Source organism: Leuciscus leuciscus, assembly GCF_965113295.1.
Source record: "Leuciscus leuciscus genome assembly, chromosome: 15".
NCBI lineage: Eukaryota > Metazoa > Chordata > Actinopteri > Cypriniformes > Leuciscidae > Leuciscus > Leuciscus leuciscus.
Window position 1 is genome coordinate 31,912,540 of NC_138739.1, and position 20,600 is coordinate 31,933,139.

At 34.9% G+C, this 20,600-nt stretch overlaps 1 protein-coding gene across 1 annotated transcript; it reads left to right on the plus strand.

The window, feature by feature from the left end:
• Positions 1-682: 682 nt before the first annotated feature.
• Positions 683-19,001, plus strand: wdr47b (WD repeat domain 47b). The gene is made up of 15 exons (XM_082139823.1): positions 683-1,174; positions 1,283-1,548; positions 2,929-3,098; positions 3,455-3,538; positions 3,628-3,712; positions 4,712-5,487; positions 6,772-6,883; positions 8,958-9,127; positions 10,619-10,846; positions 10,927-11,094; positions 11,199-11,368; positions 12,217-12,387; positions 12,474-12,605; positions 13,569-13,787; positions 18,105-19,001. Exons 3-15 carry the CDS (start codon positions 2,941-2,943, stop codon positions 18,245-18,247), a joined length of 2,616 nt encoding a protein of 871 aa, XP_081995949.1. The 5' UTR covers positions 683-1,174; positions 1,283-1,548; positions 2,929-2,940; the 3' UTR covers positions 18,248-19,001.
• Positions 19,002-20,600: the final 1,599 nt, after the last annotated feature.

Here is a 20,600-nt window from a genome sequence, read left to right on the forward strand (position 1 = left end):
ATTAGCTGATAATTCTGATTATGTTCAAGATGGACATGCACATTTCTATCATAGCCCTCCTCTGAGAAAACCTAGCGATACGTTTTTTCAATCTCATCTGAAATGATCAGTGTTGGGGGTAACGCATTACAAGTAACATGCATAACGCATTCAGATTACTTTTTTGATGTTACAGGTAAAGTAATGTGTTACAAGTAACATGCATTACCTAATCAGATTTGTTTTTTTATGTTACGAGTAATGTATTGTAACATGCATTACATAATCAGATTACTTTTTGATCTAACAAGTACAGTATTTAACTACAAATAATGTGCATTATGTAATCAGATTACTTTTTGATGTTATGAGTAAAGAAATGCATTACAAGTAACATGCATTACACAATAAGATTACTTTTTGATGTTATGAGTAAATAAACACATTACAGTAACGCGCATTACATAATCAGATTACATTTTGATGTTATGAGTAAGGAAACGCATTACAATAATGTGCATTAAGAAATCAGATTACTTTTTGATCTAACAAGTAAAGTAATGCATTACAAGTGTCATACATTATGTAATCACATGACTTTTTTCGATGCCAATGAAAATCACATTATAATAATACAAATACAAATTTGTAGTAAAACTTAAAAACTTAATCTGCAGTGACTTTTTTTACTGTAAATATTTATTTACAGTAAAAAAAGTCACTGCAGATTAAGTTTTTAAGTTTTAAGTTTCAAAAACAATATTCACATTATAATTATGAATTGTAGCTGAAATATAGCAATTGATGCATGACGTCCACTACAGTGGACATGTGATTAATCAGAGTTTTCTCTCAATCTAAAATCAAAACTTGGAAAATTTTACTGTGATATGACTCATTAGATATTGCTTGATGCTGCAATATTTTTTTTACCTACAAGAGTCTCGTAGGATAGAAGGAATGGGTGGATATTCCGGAGCAACTTGGCTTGTCTGACTGACCCTTGGCCATCTTGGTTTGGAGGGGGAAAAAATCGAAACACAACGGCTTGCCACTTGGTTGCAATTTATAGGATGATGCACCAGGGTCCAATGAAGAGGCTGATGTGCAACTTTGCCATAAAAACCCGTGCAAATTCAAGAAAATGCTTTTTTAATAGCTGTCCACTGTGACCACTATGCGTGAAAGGGTTAAGGTATGTTAAATATTTATGTTTTTGTCCATTGCATATTCCAACTCAAATCATTTGAATTCGCATCATGTCATATTTGCGATTCCCAAACTCATAATTGACCTCAACCAGTGAAGAACAATGAAGCTGAGCGCTCGCTCGGTGGGTGTGACCGGAGCGGCGCGCGCGTGGCGTGGCGCGGCGCGGCGCGCCTCTCCGCCGCTGCTGATGGAGAGTGAGACAGGCGGAAGGTGGGTGGGGACATCCGAGCCATTGTAGGGATAAACGCACCTCACGCTCGGGCGACGGAACGCTGAGCTCGCGCTAATCCGCGTTGGAAGGAACGCGCAGGAGAAGATTGACTAAACAATTCGGGCTTGGCTGAGGCTTGATTTTAGGTAAGGTTTTGGAAATGCTGCATGGATCTTTTTAATGGTGTCTTGCAAGCACGCAGAGAGTTAAAGCTTCACTGCGTTGCTTTGGGGGCCAGACAGGGCATGCATACTGTTTAAATATGTAAATGTTAGCGAAAATGACAGATTCGAGGTTGCATTCAGTTAATAAAAAGGTGAGATCAATAATCTAAATATAGGCTCCCCAATGCTGTCTCCACATTCAAACGCAAGCTTCTCTGTGCTGACAGTACTGCATATGGCTCAAGTTGTCGCAGTACTTGCATGCAACTATTTGCATTTATAATAAATCCAGACTTTTATTTTCTCTGGGTCACGTGGTTTACTTAAATGATGTATGTAATATACGCTTGATTAACTTAGCAGCATGCCTGAATAATTTACTTACCATAATGGGGTCATACCATATATTTTTATTGTGTTTGTGTTTTTTATATAGTTAATCATAATTACTACAGACGAACTCTAAACTCCTTATAAATATTTGTATTTATTAGTTAGTTATAGTAGGCTATTTGTTTGGTTTAATAAACCGAGTTTATGTTACCATTCTATAATCTATAACCCTCACTTAGCCTACTTACTTACTTTATTTATTTTAAATGTATAAGTGTAGCCTATTTATTAATGCATGGATTTATTATTTATTTTGTTTAATATGCTGAGATATTGATGTTTATTTCCCTTAAACCTAACCCTCACCGTATTTATTTATTTGTTTGTTTGTAATATTATAATTAGTTTATGAAATGCTTTTATTTAGCTATTATTTATTTGTTTTAATATACTGGGAAATTATGTTTCTACCCCCTTAACTCAAATCTTACAATTTAATTTTTTTTTTTTACTTCAAATAAATATATTTATTACATTTATTATTTATTTGGTTTAATATATTGATATTTTTGAGGTATTGATATTTCCTTTCCCTTCAACCCAATCCTCACATTTTTTATGCATGTATGTATATTTAGTATATATTTGGTTTAACATACTGATATATTGATATTTTCTTGCCCTTAAACCTTACCCTCATATTTATTTATTTGGTTGTTTGTTTGTTTTGACTGTATATTCAAATATTTATTTCCCTTAAACCTAACCACCACAAAGTTTTATTTATTTATTTATTTATTTGTTAGTTAGATTTAAATTTTGACATTTTATATGTTGGTGGAGGCTGTTGTGGTCCCACGTTGTAGAGGATTTATTACCCTTATAGGGATAGTAGGTCAAAGACACACACACACACACACACACACACACACACACACACACACACACACACACACACACACACACACACACACACACACACACACACTGTCCTTGCTCACAGATAACCTTCTCCCTCTGTCCCTTCAGGAATCTGACACCATGACTGCAGAGGAGATTATAAACATTAAAGAAGCGGAGATAATCAAGCTGATCCTGGACTTTCTGAACTCCAGAAAGCTGCACATCAGTATGCTGGCGCTGGAGAAGGAGAGCGGCGTCATTAATGGACTTTATTCAGATGATATGCTCTTCCTGAGGTGAGTCTTTAAAAACCTAAACAACAAATGTATGCTTAGTGATTCTAATACACTACTGTTCAAAAGCGTGGAATCAGTAAGGCATTTATAGGTATAGGTTTCTGAAACTATTTTTATAGTATTCTTGTTATATATTCCCCCCAAAAAATTCTACCTACGACGGCCATTTTAGCAGCCATTTACTTTAAGAAAACACTGTGTCGTCGTTAAGAAATGGTTGTGCTGCTTAATGAAGTGTGGACTAAGCAAAAGTTGCTGAAGGATTGAGTACACTTGCATTTTTTGCAGTGGCATCACTTCTTTAACTGGGTAGGTGAACTAATTTTGGGACTTTTTCGATTTTTTTTTTTTCTAAGGCAACTTGTTTTAGACGGGCAATGGGAGGAGATTTTGCAGTTCATTCAGCCTTTGGAGTGCCTGGATAAATTTGACAGGAAGAGGTGAGCGACGTCGGTTTGGAATCTTTTGCAGACACCCAAGCATGTGTTCTTTGTTTCAGTGTTTTTTTTTTATTGATTTATTCTTTCAGGTTTCGATATATCATCCTAAAACAGAAATTTCTGGAAGCTCTGTGCGTAAACAACGCCATATCTGCGTCAGATGACCCTGAGAATGTGAGTCTTTATGCGTATGAACAAAATGCCATCATGCTGTTCTTAAAAATATCCATTTTGCTTGTCTTTTATGTCAAATGGAATATGTTTAATTCTATATTGTATTATCATTATTATAAGTTTTTGCCAGAAATAGCCTAAAATACTGATAAATAATTTATGCAAAACAGAAAAAAGTGTAATTGATTATTATTATTATTATTATTATATAAAAGTAAACTTATTTCATTTGGCATAAAAGCAGACCAGCATTATTTATTTATTTATTTATTTATTTATTTATCAGTAATAATAATAATATTTGTCCCATGAAAATAGTCTTTAATACTGATAAATAAATAAACAATGCTCATGTTTTATACAAAATTATCAATGTTTAATTGTACATTATTATTATTATTATTGTAATTTTTTGTACCATGAATAATAATAATGTAGAATTAAACTTCCATTTTGCAGAAAAGACTAGCATTATTTATTTTATTTAATTTCTTTATTAGTATTGAATGTTGCTTTATTGTTATTATTGGTACCTTGAAAATAGGCGTTAAAATAAATAAATAAATAAATAAATAAATAAATAAATAAATAAATAAATAAATAAATGACACTGGCCTTTTATGCAAAATAGAATAATTTTAATTATTATTTTGGTACCACAAAAATAGCCTTTAAAATAAATAAATAAATAACGCTTGTCTTTTATGCAAAATTAATTGTTTACTACTGTCATTATCATTTGTACCATAAAATAGTCTGAAATATATATATATAACATTTATGAACAATGGAAGAAGTTTAATTCAATATATTATCATTTGCAACATTAAAGTAGCATTTAATACTGATAAATAAATAAATAAATAAATAAGATTGAATAAAAAAATATTTTGAGCCATCTCACATTAAACCTCTTGCATCTTGACTCAGAATGTGCCCAAAAGGTGGTTTTATTCAGGAAGCATCCCATGATGACCTCTCTCTCTTTCCCTCCTCCAGCTGGAGCTGACCATGCAGGACGCGGTGAAGTCCCTCCATTCCCTGGAAGAGTTCTGCCCGACTAAAGATGACTACAGCAAACTCTGTCTGCTCCTCACGCTCCCGCGCCTCACCAACCATGCCGAATTCAAGGACTGGAACCCCAGCACGGCCCGCGTCCACTGCTTCGAGGAAGCCTGCTCCATGGTGGCCGAATTCATCCCTGCGGACCGCAAACTGAGCGAAGTGGGATTCAAAGCCAGCGGAGACCGTCTGTTCCAGCTCCTCATCAAAGGAATACTCTACGAATGTTGCGTTGAATTCTGCCAGAGCAAAGCGACTGGAGAGGAGATCAGCGAGGAGGAAGTTCTCCTAGCTGTCGACGTTCTGTGCGGGAACGGTTGCGAGGAACTGGACTTGAGTTTGCTTTCCTGGCTGCAAAACCTCTCGCCATCGGTCTTCGCTTGCGCGTTTGAGCAGAAGACCCTCAGCATCCACGTGGACCGGCTCATCAAACCGGCCCGGACGGGTCACGCGGACCTTCTCACGCCTCTGCTCACCAAACTCTCGCCCTGCCCGGCATCGCCACTACGCCGACCCCAATCGGCGGATACTTACATGTCGCGCTCTCTCAATCCAGCCCTGGATGGACTGTCGCACGGTTTGGTGGGAAGGGAAAAGAAAAGCACTGAAGGCGACGGAAAAGCAACGGCCATGTCGCAGTCTTTCGCCAACTTTGGGTATCCCGGGAGCAAAAACACATTTGAGAGCAACGTCTTCAGTGAGTCGCCAGACAGGTGGGCTCGTGTTCTCACTGAAAGGGATAGTTCATGCAAAAATGACTTCTCCTCAGTCCCTGTGTTATTTTGTCTATACAATGAAAGTCAATGGGGTCCAATGTTTGGACCCCATTGACTTTCATTGTATGGACATAAATCTTTTTTTGGGTTCCACGGAAGAAAGAAAGTCATAAGTATTAGTCATAAACAATTACACACTTCACCTTAAAGTATGAAATTGTAAAATCTAGTCTGACATTCATGCCCTAGATGCAGCGTTGTTACTCTAGTCAGGCGTTACTATGAGTGGTGAAATTCAACATATGGTGGTCAAGCTTAACTCTTCTAATCCAGTTAAACCCACAGAAATAGACACGGGAAGCTTTACTAGTTAAGTCCAAAACAAACTTTCTATGCCAGTCAATATACTTTAAAAATGTGTTGTATACTAGATAAGTAGATCAGAAATCATAATGCCAGTGTCACAGTTTTTAGCAAAAGATAGAGATATTAATATTGATTTTTCGAATAAATCTACAGTACTCTTCAAAAGTTTTGGGTCAGAAAGATTTATTTTTTTTTACTAAGAGAATTAATACTTTTATTCAGCACGGATGCATTAAATTGATCAAAAGTGACTGTAAAAACAAAAGATTTCTATTTCAAACACCGTTCTATTGAACTTTCTATTCATCATAGAATCCTGAAAAAATTTATTACGGTTTCCACAAAAATATTAAGCAGCACAACTGCAGAAATGTTTCTTGAGAAGCAAATCAGTATATTAGAATGATTTCTGAAGGATCATGTGACACTGAAGACTGGAGGACTGGAATATCACAGGAATAAATTAAGTTTTAATATAAATTCAAATAGAAAACAGATATTTTAAATAGTAATAATACAGAACAATATTAGAGTTTTTACTATATTTTTGAGCAAATAAATCTAGCCTTGGTGAACATAAGAGACTTATTTCAAAATCAATAAAAAAATATTACAGACCTCAAACTTTTTATTGTATATTTATTTGTTAGTTCATGCTTATTCCCTCTATTTTTACATTTAGATTACTTTTACCGTCATCTAATGCTCACTTTTCAAGATCATCTTTTAAAATACTATTAACAACAACAAATTATTATTCTATTTTCTATGTGTTTCCAGAGAACAGTGTATAATTTTAATATTCTGATTGGTCATAGCGTAAAATGAATGATCAATTTATTGTATCAGCCTGAATTTAATATCTGTGCATCCTTAGATATTAAGATGTTGACTGGCGTTGTCCTGTTCCTCCAGAGCACAAGCCCAGGCCGAGAGGATCAACGGCTCCGGAGAAACGAACTCACTGCGTCCTCCACTGACTCCCGGCAGGGATGGTGGAGTCATGGGTTCAGGAGAAACACCAGAGGTAATATATTAGTTCCCTTTTAAACCAGAAACATAATCCCAGTACATGCCCAGGAACTTAAAGGGTTCCCCGACTGCAACATAGTGTCGGCCCAGATCCGGCCCACATCTGGTACACGACTCTGGGCCGACACTATGTTGCTGTCTGGGTCAGTTCACCCAAAGATCATTTATTCACCCTCGAATCATTCCAAACCCGTAAGATTTTCATTCATCTTCGAAACGCACATATTTGTAAAGAAATCTGAGAGATTTGAGTGTATTCATGAAGGGATCGTAATATAAATCCATCTTCTGAAGAGACACAATCGCTTTATATGATGAACAGATTTAATTCAGGCTTTAATAAACTAGGCATGGGCCTAGAGATTTTGATGGTATGAACCATAAGCTAAAATATCATGGTTTTATGGTATTGCGGTATTGCGATTACAACTCTAAAATGTGTTATTTTTAAATATCTGGGTAAAAAACTTTTCTATTGAACACAATGTATTTTATTTTCATATAGAATATTTGGAACAGTAGTGCACATATATGTCAGGTTAAATAATAAAATAAATAATTGAATTCTTTTTAATTAAATTAAAATAAATGCAGTCACTTAAGTGAGCCTAAAGCTGCAGCTCAACAATAATGAGAACATAAATAATTGAATTATTTTCTGAAAAAAATAAATAAAATGCGGTCACTTTAGTGAGCCATACATGGGATCAGCTAAAGACAAAAAAATAAGGAAAACTGGAACTTACCCACCCCCCCAAAAAAAGTATTATTATTTTTTATTTATTAAATTAATAAAGACATTACTATTGCAATAATATACACTATTTTACTGTAAAATGAATTTAAAAAAAGAGTATTTATTATCCATTCATAATAATATGTAACATTAACATATGGATTGTTTCTGATAAATAATAATTGTCAGTTATTATCATTATTATTTTTTACTTTACAGAACAACAGTAAAATTACAATACTACCATTTATGGATGTCTTGCTTTCAAACGTTAAACCATTGAGCTTTTATTTTGGCGTAAAACCGCAGGGAGACCCAGGGAGACATTTCTCTTTGTTGACAACAGATTTATAAAAATTCTCATTACGGATGGTTTGGTGCACGTTATATTCCCAAATGCAAATGATAAATATACTCATACTGCAGGAACGGTATAAAACAGAACATTTTAGTGTTTTGAAACCGTGACTTTTTCAAACTGCGGTATACCTTGAAACCGGTAACCGGCCCATGCCTATTATAAACATATAAACATTGATCAGCTGATGTACACAGAGCACTCAAATATGGCAAACGAAAGCTCAAGCATGTTTGCTTGACATGCAAGAACCAATGAGGATCATTTTCATGTGTCACGCCATCAACGCCATCATTGAGCAACAATCAAGTACGGTTGAGCTTCTGTTTACATTTACGCATTTGACAGATGCTTTTATCCAAAGCGACTTACATTGCATTATCCTATACATAGGTATGTGCAATCCCCCGGGATCGAACCCACAACCTTGCGTTGTTAACGCAATGCTCTTACCACTGAGCTACAGGAAAGCTCTATTTGTTTACCTATTTGTTGCTCATTGTTCGCTGATCAATGTTTATATTTGAATAAAGCCTAAATTCAATATGCTCTGCAATGTGTCTCTTCAGACAGAAAACTTGGATTAAACCGCTTGATTAATATGGATCTCTTTATGTACGTTTTGATGCGTCAGAGTTTGGGTGAATAGAATTTCAATGGGGGGGACAGAAATCTCTCAGATTTAATAAAAATTATCTTCATTTGTGTTTCAAAGATGAACAAAAGACTTATATTATGGGTTTGGAACAACATGAGGGTGAGTGAATGATGACAGAATTTTTGGGTGAACTATCCCTTTAAAGAAGTGACAATTATGTTGTCATTTACTCACCTTCATGCCATTCAAAACCTATATGACTGTATTCAGTGGAGAACAAAAGGAGATGTTGATGTCTTTAAAGTCATACAGGTTTGGAACGACATAGGGGTGAGTAATTGATGACAGAATTGAAGGTGAACTGTGTGTGTGTGTAGGAGCAGATGCAGGAGTTCCAGCGTCAGCGTCTGCGAGTACAACAGCATCTTGAGCAGAAGCAGCAGCAGAGACAGCTGTACCATCAGATGCTGCTGGAAGGTGGAGTTCATCCTCCAGACCAGCCCACAGACGCAGCACAGCACAATCTCACACAGAAGTTCCTGAACAGGTCAGATCCAGGTGCCTCGTGTACGCAGGCATCCAGATGTGTTGGAACCGCAGTGTTGTTGAATGATTATTTGCCTTCTGTTGGTGATACAGATGATAGTATGAGATTGTAAGTAAGAGCGTCTTGCCACAGACTCTCATTTGTTTCACTTGATTTATTGATGCGCCTTTACTTTCAGGCAGGGATAATATAAATAGCATGTGCTTTGTTATATTATATAATATTATTCATCTTAAAATCATTTATTATTATTTGTCATATATTCCTAGTGATAAATTAAAATTTGAGATTACCAGCAATTTATTATATTTCATTTATACCAAAAAAAAAAATGTCATGGCTTTTCAGCAATTTTGTGATCATCTTATTTGCTTTCATTAATGTAACGAAATGTAAATGATAAAAATGTAAAAATTATTAATGTAAAAATGATTAATTACATTGCGTCAGGTATATTTTGGCATTATTCATTAAATCTGTCTTCTGATAATATACTGATAACATAATATAGTTAATCTGGTAATATTTGTAAATTGAGTTACATTGTAAAAATCTTTACTATACATATTTCCCATTATTAATTTTATCAAATATCAGCAGTTCATAATATCATTTTTTTTTTATTGCTTTAGATTTTTTTGGTGAACATCTTTTTTCTCATTATTTATATTATGTATAAATTGTCATTTATTAATTAATTAATTAATCATAATTTTTTTTTTACATGTTGTAAAAATGTATATATTTTTGAGATTTTTATGAAATTATATTTTATAAATAGATTTAATAATTACTAGTTGTAATAACTTTTTTCAATTTATTTAAAAAAAAATTGTGAATCTATCAATTGTTTTTATTATTAATTATTTTTTCCAGACCCTTGGGTCCATATCAAAAAGTAAAAAAAAAAAAAAAAAGAAAGAAAGAAAAAAACATTGCATAGATTTACATACACCAAACATTATTTAAGAACATACAAACTTGAGTTCCAGTGCTTCCATAACCAGGAGGAAAATCTTGTATCACTTGATATAGGATCATTTAAGACCATTATGATTGTATTTCTCGAATCACCCAATCGACACAAGAAATTATTTATATAATTCCTTAACACAGCATGCAATGAACATCCCTAGATACGAACATTTGGCTTGCACTTGTCCACCTTGGGAGTTTAAGCAAAATTCTTAATGCATCATTAAATGCCACCTGAAGCTTTTTCATTTTAGCTTTCCTATATCTACACCATAGATGTGCCGTGTAAAATGATGTACAGTAAGCTCTAAAAAGTTTACATTACCTGTGCACATATAACATTTTCGAGCCAGCATATTTGCCTGTCCATATATCTTACAGTTAAATGATTGCTTTGCTATCATTACATTTTATATATACATTTTATATATATATTTAATTTGATATATCTCAGCCATCGCCACCTTGCTCTCTGGATATCACCATCAGCCATCGTTGTCTTGATAATTTGTGTAGGTCCATTCAGAAACTGGAGGAACTGAATGTGGGTATGGAAGATCTGGGAGAAGACGTCCAGGCTTTGGCTCAGCAGTGCAACGGTACGGAAGCGAGCGGAGCCGGTAAACAGACCCCAGAGAGCGGCTCCGGCCGGGACAAGACGCCGGTGATCAGCAGCACCCCTCAGAAAGGAGGAGGCCGGGGGGTGCCGTCTCTGGACGAGTCCCCGGTGCTGGTCAACCAGAGGTTTCTCAAAGCTCTCAACCCTACCAAGCTGAAGTAACTCTGCTTTGTGAGCTTGTTTTAATGCTGAGATATCATGACAGTGTGTTTCAGGATGAGAAACCCAAATCCCCATTCGTTGCAGTAGAGACGCTGGAGGACACGCAGGCTGTGCGCGCGGTCGCCTTCCACCCGTCTGGGACTCTCTATGCAATCGGCTCCAACTCCAAAACACTGCGTGTCTGCACTTACCCACAGTCCCTCAAAAACAGGCATGTGCTCCGTATTTAACACGCTTTTAGGGCTGCACAATATCGGGAAAAACTGACATACATCTGTGATTTATATATTCCCTCTGTCTGTTCTTCTTGTATAGCACTGAAGCTCCAGCAAAGCAGCCTGACATCTGCTTCAAGCGTATTAAACACCATAAAGGCTCTATTTACTGTGTGGCCTGGAGTCCCTGCGGGCAGCTTCTTGCCACGGGCTCCAATGACAAGTATGTCAAAGTTCTTCCTTTCAACGCAGAAACCTGCAACGCCACAGGTAATGTGCCTAATAATGTCAGATCACACAATGTTTTCCTACTAAATCATAACATGCACTGAAAGTAATTGTAGTACTGTAATTGACTGTATTTGGCTTTTTAAAATTTGAATATTATTGAATATCTTATTTCATTTTACCTTTTATATCTTTTTATTTATTGCACTTAATGTACAACAACCATTTACTGCACACATTGACGGCAACAACCAATGTGCAATAATATATATAGAATTTATAATATGTAAAATATTAAATTATAGTATTAAATATATAACGTATATGAATATTTTAAATATATATATATATATATATTTTCTTATATACATTTGTATTATTCACAATATATTAATTTATTTTGTGATAAATTATATATATCATTTTTTATTTTTTTATAGTACTTAAAAAAAAAAATATCTATATATATATATAGTACTGTAATTACTGTGTGCATTAAATGGTTGTTGTACATTAAGTGCAATAAATGAACATTTATAAATGGAAAAATTTGATAAGATATTCAATAATATTACAATTAAAGAGAAATTCACAAGATGTAAGATACAAAGTCACAGACTTTCTAAATAAATTGTATAAATATTTACAATTTTATATATTGTATATTAATTTAATATATATTAAGATAAAAAAAGTTTGAGGTTAGTCATTTTTTTGGTAATAAATTACTATCATATTTATTCAGAAAGGATGCTTTAAACTGATTAAAAGTGAGACCTTTATATGTTTTTTTTTTAACAGTTACCTTTTATATATATTTTTTTTGATAAATGTTCTTGGAATGAAATATATCAATATTAACAGGGTAGTGTGTGTGCATTGGACTGCAGGGCCGGATCTAGAGTTCAGCATGCATGACGGCACTATCAGAGACCTGGCGTTTATGGAGGGTCCCGAGAGCGGAGGTGCCATCCTCATCAGTGCTGGGGCTGGAGACTGTAACATCTACACCACTGACTGCCAGAGAGGACAGGGCCTGCACGCGCTCAGCGGACACACAGGTGCTCTCACACGCCAACCCTCCTCTTTATTTACGCCCTCGGTGTCTATAACAGGACGTTATATCCCTGTGTTGTACGATACGCAGGGCACATTCTGTCTCTGTACACGTGGGGCGGGTGGATGATTGCCTCCGGATCTCAGGATAAGACGGTGAGGTTTTGGGATCTGCGCGTGCCCAGCTGTGTGAAGGTGGTTGGGACGGCTGTGCATGGAACAGGTGTGCGTTTCCTCTCAGCTCCTGTAGATTTGAAAATCATGCTTTTCCCCATTATTGTTGAAACACGGAAGCTACACCAGTTACTTTGCCAAGAGATTTAATATTTTTGTACATGTGTCAGCATAGGAGAGAAACAGGCATAGAAGAATAAGGCTACATGAGAGGTGGTCTTCATTCCAGGTTTCTCTGTTCCCCATTTCTCTATTCCCTCACCCCTTCATGACAGCTGTAATGGTTTCTCTATGTTTCTCCTCCCTCTCACCCCATCATGCCTTTATATTTCTCCTTCTTCTCACCCCATCATGCCTTTATGTTTCTCTGGAGAGGTACATTAAGGATTGAGCTTATATACACCACTGAGGGACTTAAATACATTATGAAATTATTATGAAAATGAATAAAGAAAAATAGTACTAAAAAAAAACATTAAACAGTAAAATTTTAGTCTTCAGCTTGTTTACAAGCCTTTATTTAGAACATCGTGTGACAACCAACAAAAAAATATTAAATACAATATAATAATAATAATAATAACTACAACAACAAAACCAATAACAGCAAAAATGATAATAATAATAATAATACAAAATATTACATGAAAATAACCATAATAAAAATAAATATTATTATTATTATTATTGCTGTTATTATTAAACACAGTATTAAAATTCAAAACTAATTCATTGGCAACCAATACAAAAAATATTCAAGAATAAAAATAGTAATAACAACAACACCATAACACACAACATTATATGAAAATAACAATAATAATATTGATAATTATTTTTAAACAATATTAAATTCAAAACCAATTCAGTGGCAAACAAAGAAAGAAAATTAATAATAATAATAATAATCACAATAAAAATGATGAAAAACTACAACAATGATATAAAATCTGATCATATGATAATAATAGTAATAATTCTGGATCATCTGTATTGTTGTGTCATGTGACAGGAAGTGCTGTGGCCTCAGTGGCAGTGGACCCCAGTGGGCGGCTCATGGCCACCGGATTGGAGGACTGTCGCTGCATGCTGTATGACATCAGAGGCGGGCGCAGCGTCCAGGCGTATCGCCCGCACACCAGCGATGTTCGTTCTGTGCGCTTTTCTCCTGGTGCTCACTATCTGCTCACCGGGTCCTATGACAACAAAGTCATGATCACTGATCTTCAAGGTAGGTTGTGCTACAAACGATGTTAATATCATCACATCATTATTTCTTATTTTTCAACCCTCTCTCCAACCACCTGTCATAAAAAGTCTCCTGCCACTTCTTGATCTAATCAGTTCTTGTCAAATTAATATTTTCACTCAAAATGACAGTAAATGTCACATTACAGAAGTAATATGCTTTCTGGGTGACATTTCATATCAGTTTAATATTAGTATTAATATTTCATATCAGCATTTAATAACAGTGTGTGTGTGTGTACAAACCCGATTCCAAAAAAGTTGGGACACTGTACAAATTGTGAGTAAAAAAGGAATGGAATAATTTACAAATCTCATAAACTTATATTTTATTCACAATAGAATATAACATATCAAATGTTGGAAGTGAGACATTTTGAAATGTCATGCCAAATATTGGCTCATTTTGGATTTCATGAGAGCTACACATTCCAAAAAAGTTGGGACAGGTAGCAATAAGAGGCCGGAAAAGTTAAATGTACATATAAGGAACAGCTGGAGGACCAATTTGCAACTTATTAGGTCAATTGGCAACATGATTGGGTATAAAAAGAGCCTCTCAGAGTGGCAGTGTCTCTCAGAAGTCAAGATGGGCAGAGGATCACCAATTCCCCCAATGCTGCGGCGAAAAATAGTGGAGCAATATCAGAAAGGAGTTTCTCAGAGAAAAATTGCTAAGAGTTTGAAGTTATCATCATCTACAGTGCATAATATCATCCAAAGATTAGGAGAATCTGGAACAATCTCTGTGCGTAAGGGTCAAGGCCGGAAAACCATACTGGATGCCCGTGATCTTCTGGCCCTTAGACGGCACTGCATCACATACAGGAATGCTACTGTAATGGAAATCACAACATGGGCTCAGGAATACTTCCAGAAAACATTGTCGGTGAACACAATCCACCGTGCCATTCGCTGTTGCCGGCTAAAACTCTATAGGTCAAAAAAGAAGCCATATCTAAACAGGATCCAGAAGCGCAGGCGTTTTCTCTGGGCCAAGGCTCATTTAAAATGGACTGTGGCAAAGTGGAAAACTGTTCTGTGGTCAGACGAATCAAAATTTGAAGTTCTTTTTGGAAAACTGGGACGCCATGTCATCCGGACTAAAGAGGACAAGGACAACCCAAGTTGTTATCAGCGCTCAGTTCAGAAGCCTGCATCTCTGATGGTATGGGGTTGCATGAGTGCGTGTGGCATGGGCAGCTTACACATCTGGAAAGGCACCATCAATGCTGAAAGGTATATCCAAGTTATAGAACAACATATGCTCCCATCCAGACGTCGTCTCTTTCAGGGAAGACCTTGCATTTTCCAACATGACAATGCCTGACCACATAGTGCATCAATTACAATATCATGGCTGGGTAGAAGAAGGATCCGGGTACTGAAATGGCCAGCCTGCAGTCCAGATCTTTCACCCATAGAAAACATTTGGCGCATCATAAAGAGGAAGATGCGACAAAGAAGACCTAAGACAGTTGAGCAACTAGAAGCCTGTATTAGACAAGAATGGGACAACATTCCTATTCCTAAACTTGAGCAACTTTGTCTCCCCAGACGTTTGCAGACTGTTATAAAAAGAAGAGGGGATGCCACACAGTGGTAAACATGGCCTTGTCCCAACTTTTTTGAAATGTGTTGATGCCATTAAAATTATAAATTTTCTCAGTTTAAACATTTGATATGTCATCTATGTTGTATTCTGAATAAAATATTGAAATTTGAAACTTCCACATCATTGCATTCTGTTTTTATTCACAATTTGTACACTGTCCCAACTTTTTTGGAATCGGGTTTGTGTGTGTATATGTTGGTGTATATATACATATACATATATATATATATATATATATATATATATATATATATATATATATATATATATATATATATATTATAACAATTTTATTATTATGATTTAAATTTCAATTATTTATTTAATTGGTTTTGAATTTTAATGTTTTAATCCTAATGATAATAATAATAATAATAATGTGTATTATTATTATTATTAATAACATTTAATTTCAAAGAGTTTTTTGCCACATTGCAATGTGAATGTCATGTTTTGACTATTATTTACTATATTAAAATTCAAAACCAATTAAAGAAATAAGTAATGTCAGTTCTTTTCACTTAATTTTGCTTAGAATTTTATATAGTTTATATAATTATGAACAATTTAAAATTGTGTGTATATATATATATATATATATATATATATATATATATATATATATATATATATATACACTCACCTAAAGGATTATTAGGAACACCTGTTCAATTTCTCATTAATGCAATTATCTAATCAACCAATCACATGGCAGTTGCTTCAATGCATTTAGGGGTGTGGTCCTGGTCAAGACAATCTCCTGAACTCCAAACTGAATGTCAGAATGGGAAAGAAAGGTGATTTAAGCAATTTTGAGCGTGGCATGGTTGTTGGTGCCAGACGGGCCGGTCTGAGTATTTCACAATCTGCTCAGTTACTGGGATTTTCACGCACAACCATTTCTAGGGTTTACAAAGAATGGTGTGAAAAGGGAAAAACATCCAGTATGCGGCAGTCCTGTGGGCGAAAATGCCTTGTTGATGCTAGAGGTCAGAGGAGAATGGGCCGACTGATTCAAGCTGATAGAAGAGCAACTTTGACTGAAATAACCACTCGTTACAACCGAGGTATGCAGCAAAGCATTTGTGAAGCACAACACGCACAACCTTGAGGCGGATGGGCTACAACAGCAGAAGACCCCACCGGGTACCACTCATCTCCAATACAAATAGGAAAAAGAGGCTACAATTTGCACGAGCTCACCAAAATTGGACAGTTGAAGACTGGAAAAATGTTGCCTGGTCTGATGAGTCTCGATTTCTGTTGAGACATTCAGATGGTAGAGTCAGAATTTGGCGTAAACAGAATGAGAACATGGATCCATCATGCCTTGTTACCACTGTGCAGGCTGGTGGTGGTGGTGTAATGGTGTGGGGGATGTTTTTTTGGCACACTTTAGGCCCCTTAGTGCCAATTGGGCATCATTTAAATGCCACGGCCTACCTGAGCATTGTTTCTGACCATGTCCATCCCTTTATGACCACCATGTACCCATCCTCTGATGGCTACTTCCAGCAGGATAATGCACCATGTCACAAAGCTCGAATCAATTCAAATTGGTTTCTTGAACATGACAATGAGTTCACTGTACTAAAATGGCCCCCACAGTCACCAGATCTCAACCCAATAGAGCATCTTTGGGATGTGGTGGAACGGGAGCTTCGTGCCCTGGATGTGTATCCCACAAATCTCCATCAACTGCAAGATGCTATCCTATCAATATGGGCCAACATTTCTAAAGAATGCTTTCAGCACCTTGTTGAATCAATGCATATATATATATATATATATATATATATATATATATATATATATATATATATATATATATATATACACATACACATATATATATATATATATACACATATATACACATATACATATATATATATATATATATATATATATATATATACACATATATATATATACATATATATATATATATATATATATATATATATATATATATATATATATTATTTTTATTTTATTTTTTATTGTTGAATTGGTTTTGAATTTTAATATTGTTATTTATTAATATTATTAATACTAAAATTAAATTCCACTGTTTTTTATCACACTGCAGAAGTAATATGGCTTGTGAATGCCATTTAATATCTGTTTTTATCCTATCAATTTATTATTATTATTATTAATTACTATATTTTATCATAAAATTGAAAAAACAAAACAATTCAAGGAATATTGTCAGTTCTTTTCACTAAATTAGCTTTAAAAATAAGTAGTAGTAATATTAATAATAATTTTTTTTAAATTGTTGTTTTTAATTAATTGGTTTTGAATTTTAATATTGTTTTTATTATTATTAAACATATTACTATTAATAAAATGAAATCCCACTTTTCCTTTGGCGCATAAAAGAAGCAACGCTTGGCTTGAATTCCATTTCTTATTTTTTTCAATGTGTTTTTTTTTGAAGAATTTTTTTTTTTATTCTCATTACTATTAATTACTAATATATATATATATATATATATATATATATACAGTGTATATATATATATATATATATATTATTATTATTATTATTATTTTTAATGTATTGTAATATGTATTTAATAATAATAATAAATCCCACTGTACTTATTCATCTCACATTATGGAAATAATATTTTTATGGGATTTTTTATGAATTGAATTTTCTCTGCTTTTCTCCAGGTGATCTCACCAAAACCCTGCCGGTTACTGTAGTCGCTGAACACGGTGATAAAGTGATCCAGTGCCGATGGCACACCAGAGACCTTTCCTTCCTGTCCTCTTCAGCTGATAAGACTGTCACGCTGTGGGCGTATCAGCCTTGATCCACAGAAACACTGATTCTCCTGCATTTAGAAAGACAGTTAAGAGCCAAAGTATATCAGTGTGTTTCTTTGTATCTCCTCCAAACCGACTGTTCGTTCTCAGCCCTAGTCATGTCTACATTTGGAATTGCACGTCTACTGGAAGAAACAGCTTTATTGTCAAATATATTGCAATTCAGAAGAAAAAAAACACGTTTTTTTCACTTACAAACACGGAACATTCCACGCGTAGCATTGATTCTGTATTTTGCTATTTAGAGTGAATGAAACAGTCCTGAAAATGTGAGCTGAATTGTGCCTTGATGATGTTCTCTGTAGTTACACTTATTCAACTGAATGTCTTGTAAATATGCTTTTGAATAGGCCTAAATGCTAATCAAGGCATAAAACCATTGTATAGCACATTGCACTATGAACATCATGCCAACACTGTTTATGCAGCATGAATATTCATCTCTTCATTTAAATAAATGTAAATAAACCAACAGCCCGTAAATGCTGAGGATAAATGTTTCGTGAAAGTCGTCCTCCTCAGTGTTGTTGAAACGGTTTCGTGCATTTTAGGAATGCTTTTATTTTGGATTGTCATTTTCCGAATGCATATATTTATATGCATCACTTTTGCACATCAATTCAGCACCTTTTTCTATTGACGCAGCAGAGGACAATTATAGGACTCTCTCAATCATTTGTTGTATAAAGTATGTATTGGTAAATTATTTGAACATGGAAATAAACAGTTTTCGACTATGGGATTTAGCCTAATGAATTTAGCACTGTCTTCTACAAATCTACTTGTTATTCATTTTTAAAACAGCAACATTGTCATTCTGAAATTAATCACTATAATATAGTTTATCACTATATGAAATGTCTCAGTGCGACTGGTACAAAGGTCTCATTCCCAAAGAAGTACACCAAAAGGTAATAAGGTATTTAAGAGTTTAGAAATAACTCGCACACAGAGGAGGGTGTGTCTTCCAGGCATACATACAGATACAGTGTCAGTATATTTATACTGCCCTACAAAGGCAAAACGCCGTAACATCATGTTTGGTCAAAAATGAGTTAGTGTCATTTTTGTGGTATTTGAGACCTCCTTTATCATGTGAATAAATATCGTGAGTCAATTTGATTGTTTTAACGAGAAAATAAAGGGCCATGACAACCGTAACATCCAAAACCATACGAGAAACCACAGCAGAACACCGTAACAGTTGTTACGGCTCTTTGCCTTTGTTCCAGCACGCTGAAGTTGAGTTACGGTGTTCTGACTTTGTTTAGCCTGGCATCAAGAGAGATGTTACGGTGCCGCTGTGATGTTACTGTACTCTGGCTTTGTCATACTGTCAAAGTTTGCCGCTCTTTAATCGTCACCAAACCACGTAACATGCACACAATATATCGTTGGCAAGACAAACTGCTCCAAGTATGCAATCAGAAACAAAGCAAGGCGAACAAGCCATACTTAGATGGTATGCAAGCTAATAGGTTGTCATAAATGTTATTTTCGTTCAGTGCGATAGTTCAGATCTGTCAGTGACAGCCCGGAGCTAGCTAAATTTAATCTGTGTCACGTAAGTTAGCGCTAACGTTGACGCTGACACTCGCCTCACATCAGACGCCGAAAACCAATTATTAAATACACAGGCATCCTACCTTTTCCATGCAATCCGATATAATCCATGGAAGATGCATAATCCATAATCCATAGCAATGCACGTCATCTGCTGTATCCACAACAATCCATACGTGTTTGAGGCTTTGAGCCATATTTCCTTCTTGCTGGTGTTCATGTCAGATCTTACACATATAGCACTAAGCTAGTTGTCGCTAACGTCCGTACAAAGTAGGCTAACCTAAATGGTAAAAGTCATTCCAACGTTTTTTCGGTTGACTCTGTCTATATTATCTCAGAATTAAAAAGCAGTAATCCAAGTCGAGTTCGTTGACTGTGCATCTTGAGCAGTTTGGTGGCCCTTAACCCTTTAACTGTCACCGTCATTTTAATTCAACCTCTAATAAACGCATAAAAAGAGCGCATATGTGCGTTATAGCTGGCAGCCGTATCACAAATCGAGAATCCATAATATTTTTGTTTATATATATTTTTTTAAAAATCTGACTTTTTTTTTTAGATAATTTAATTGGTGTTATTTTTTTGAACTCTTGGTATAAAAACAAACTGAGCTTTCTACCAATCTTTCATTATTTTTCATGTTTATTGCTATTTCAAAATAAAGGCCTAAACACGCCTAATGAATATGAAATATTCTTGTTGCAAATTGATAAATTACTGCTCCTCTGTAATTATTTTTTTTTTTAAACAAACATTTGTATTCAATTATAATTA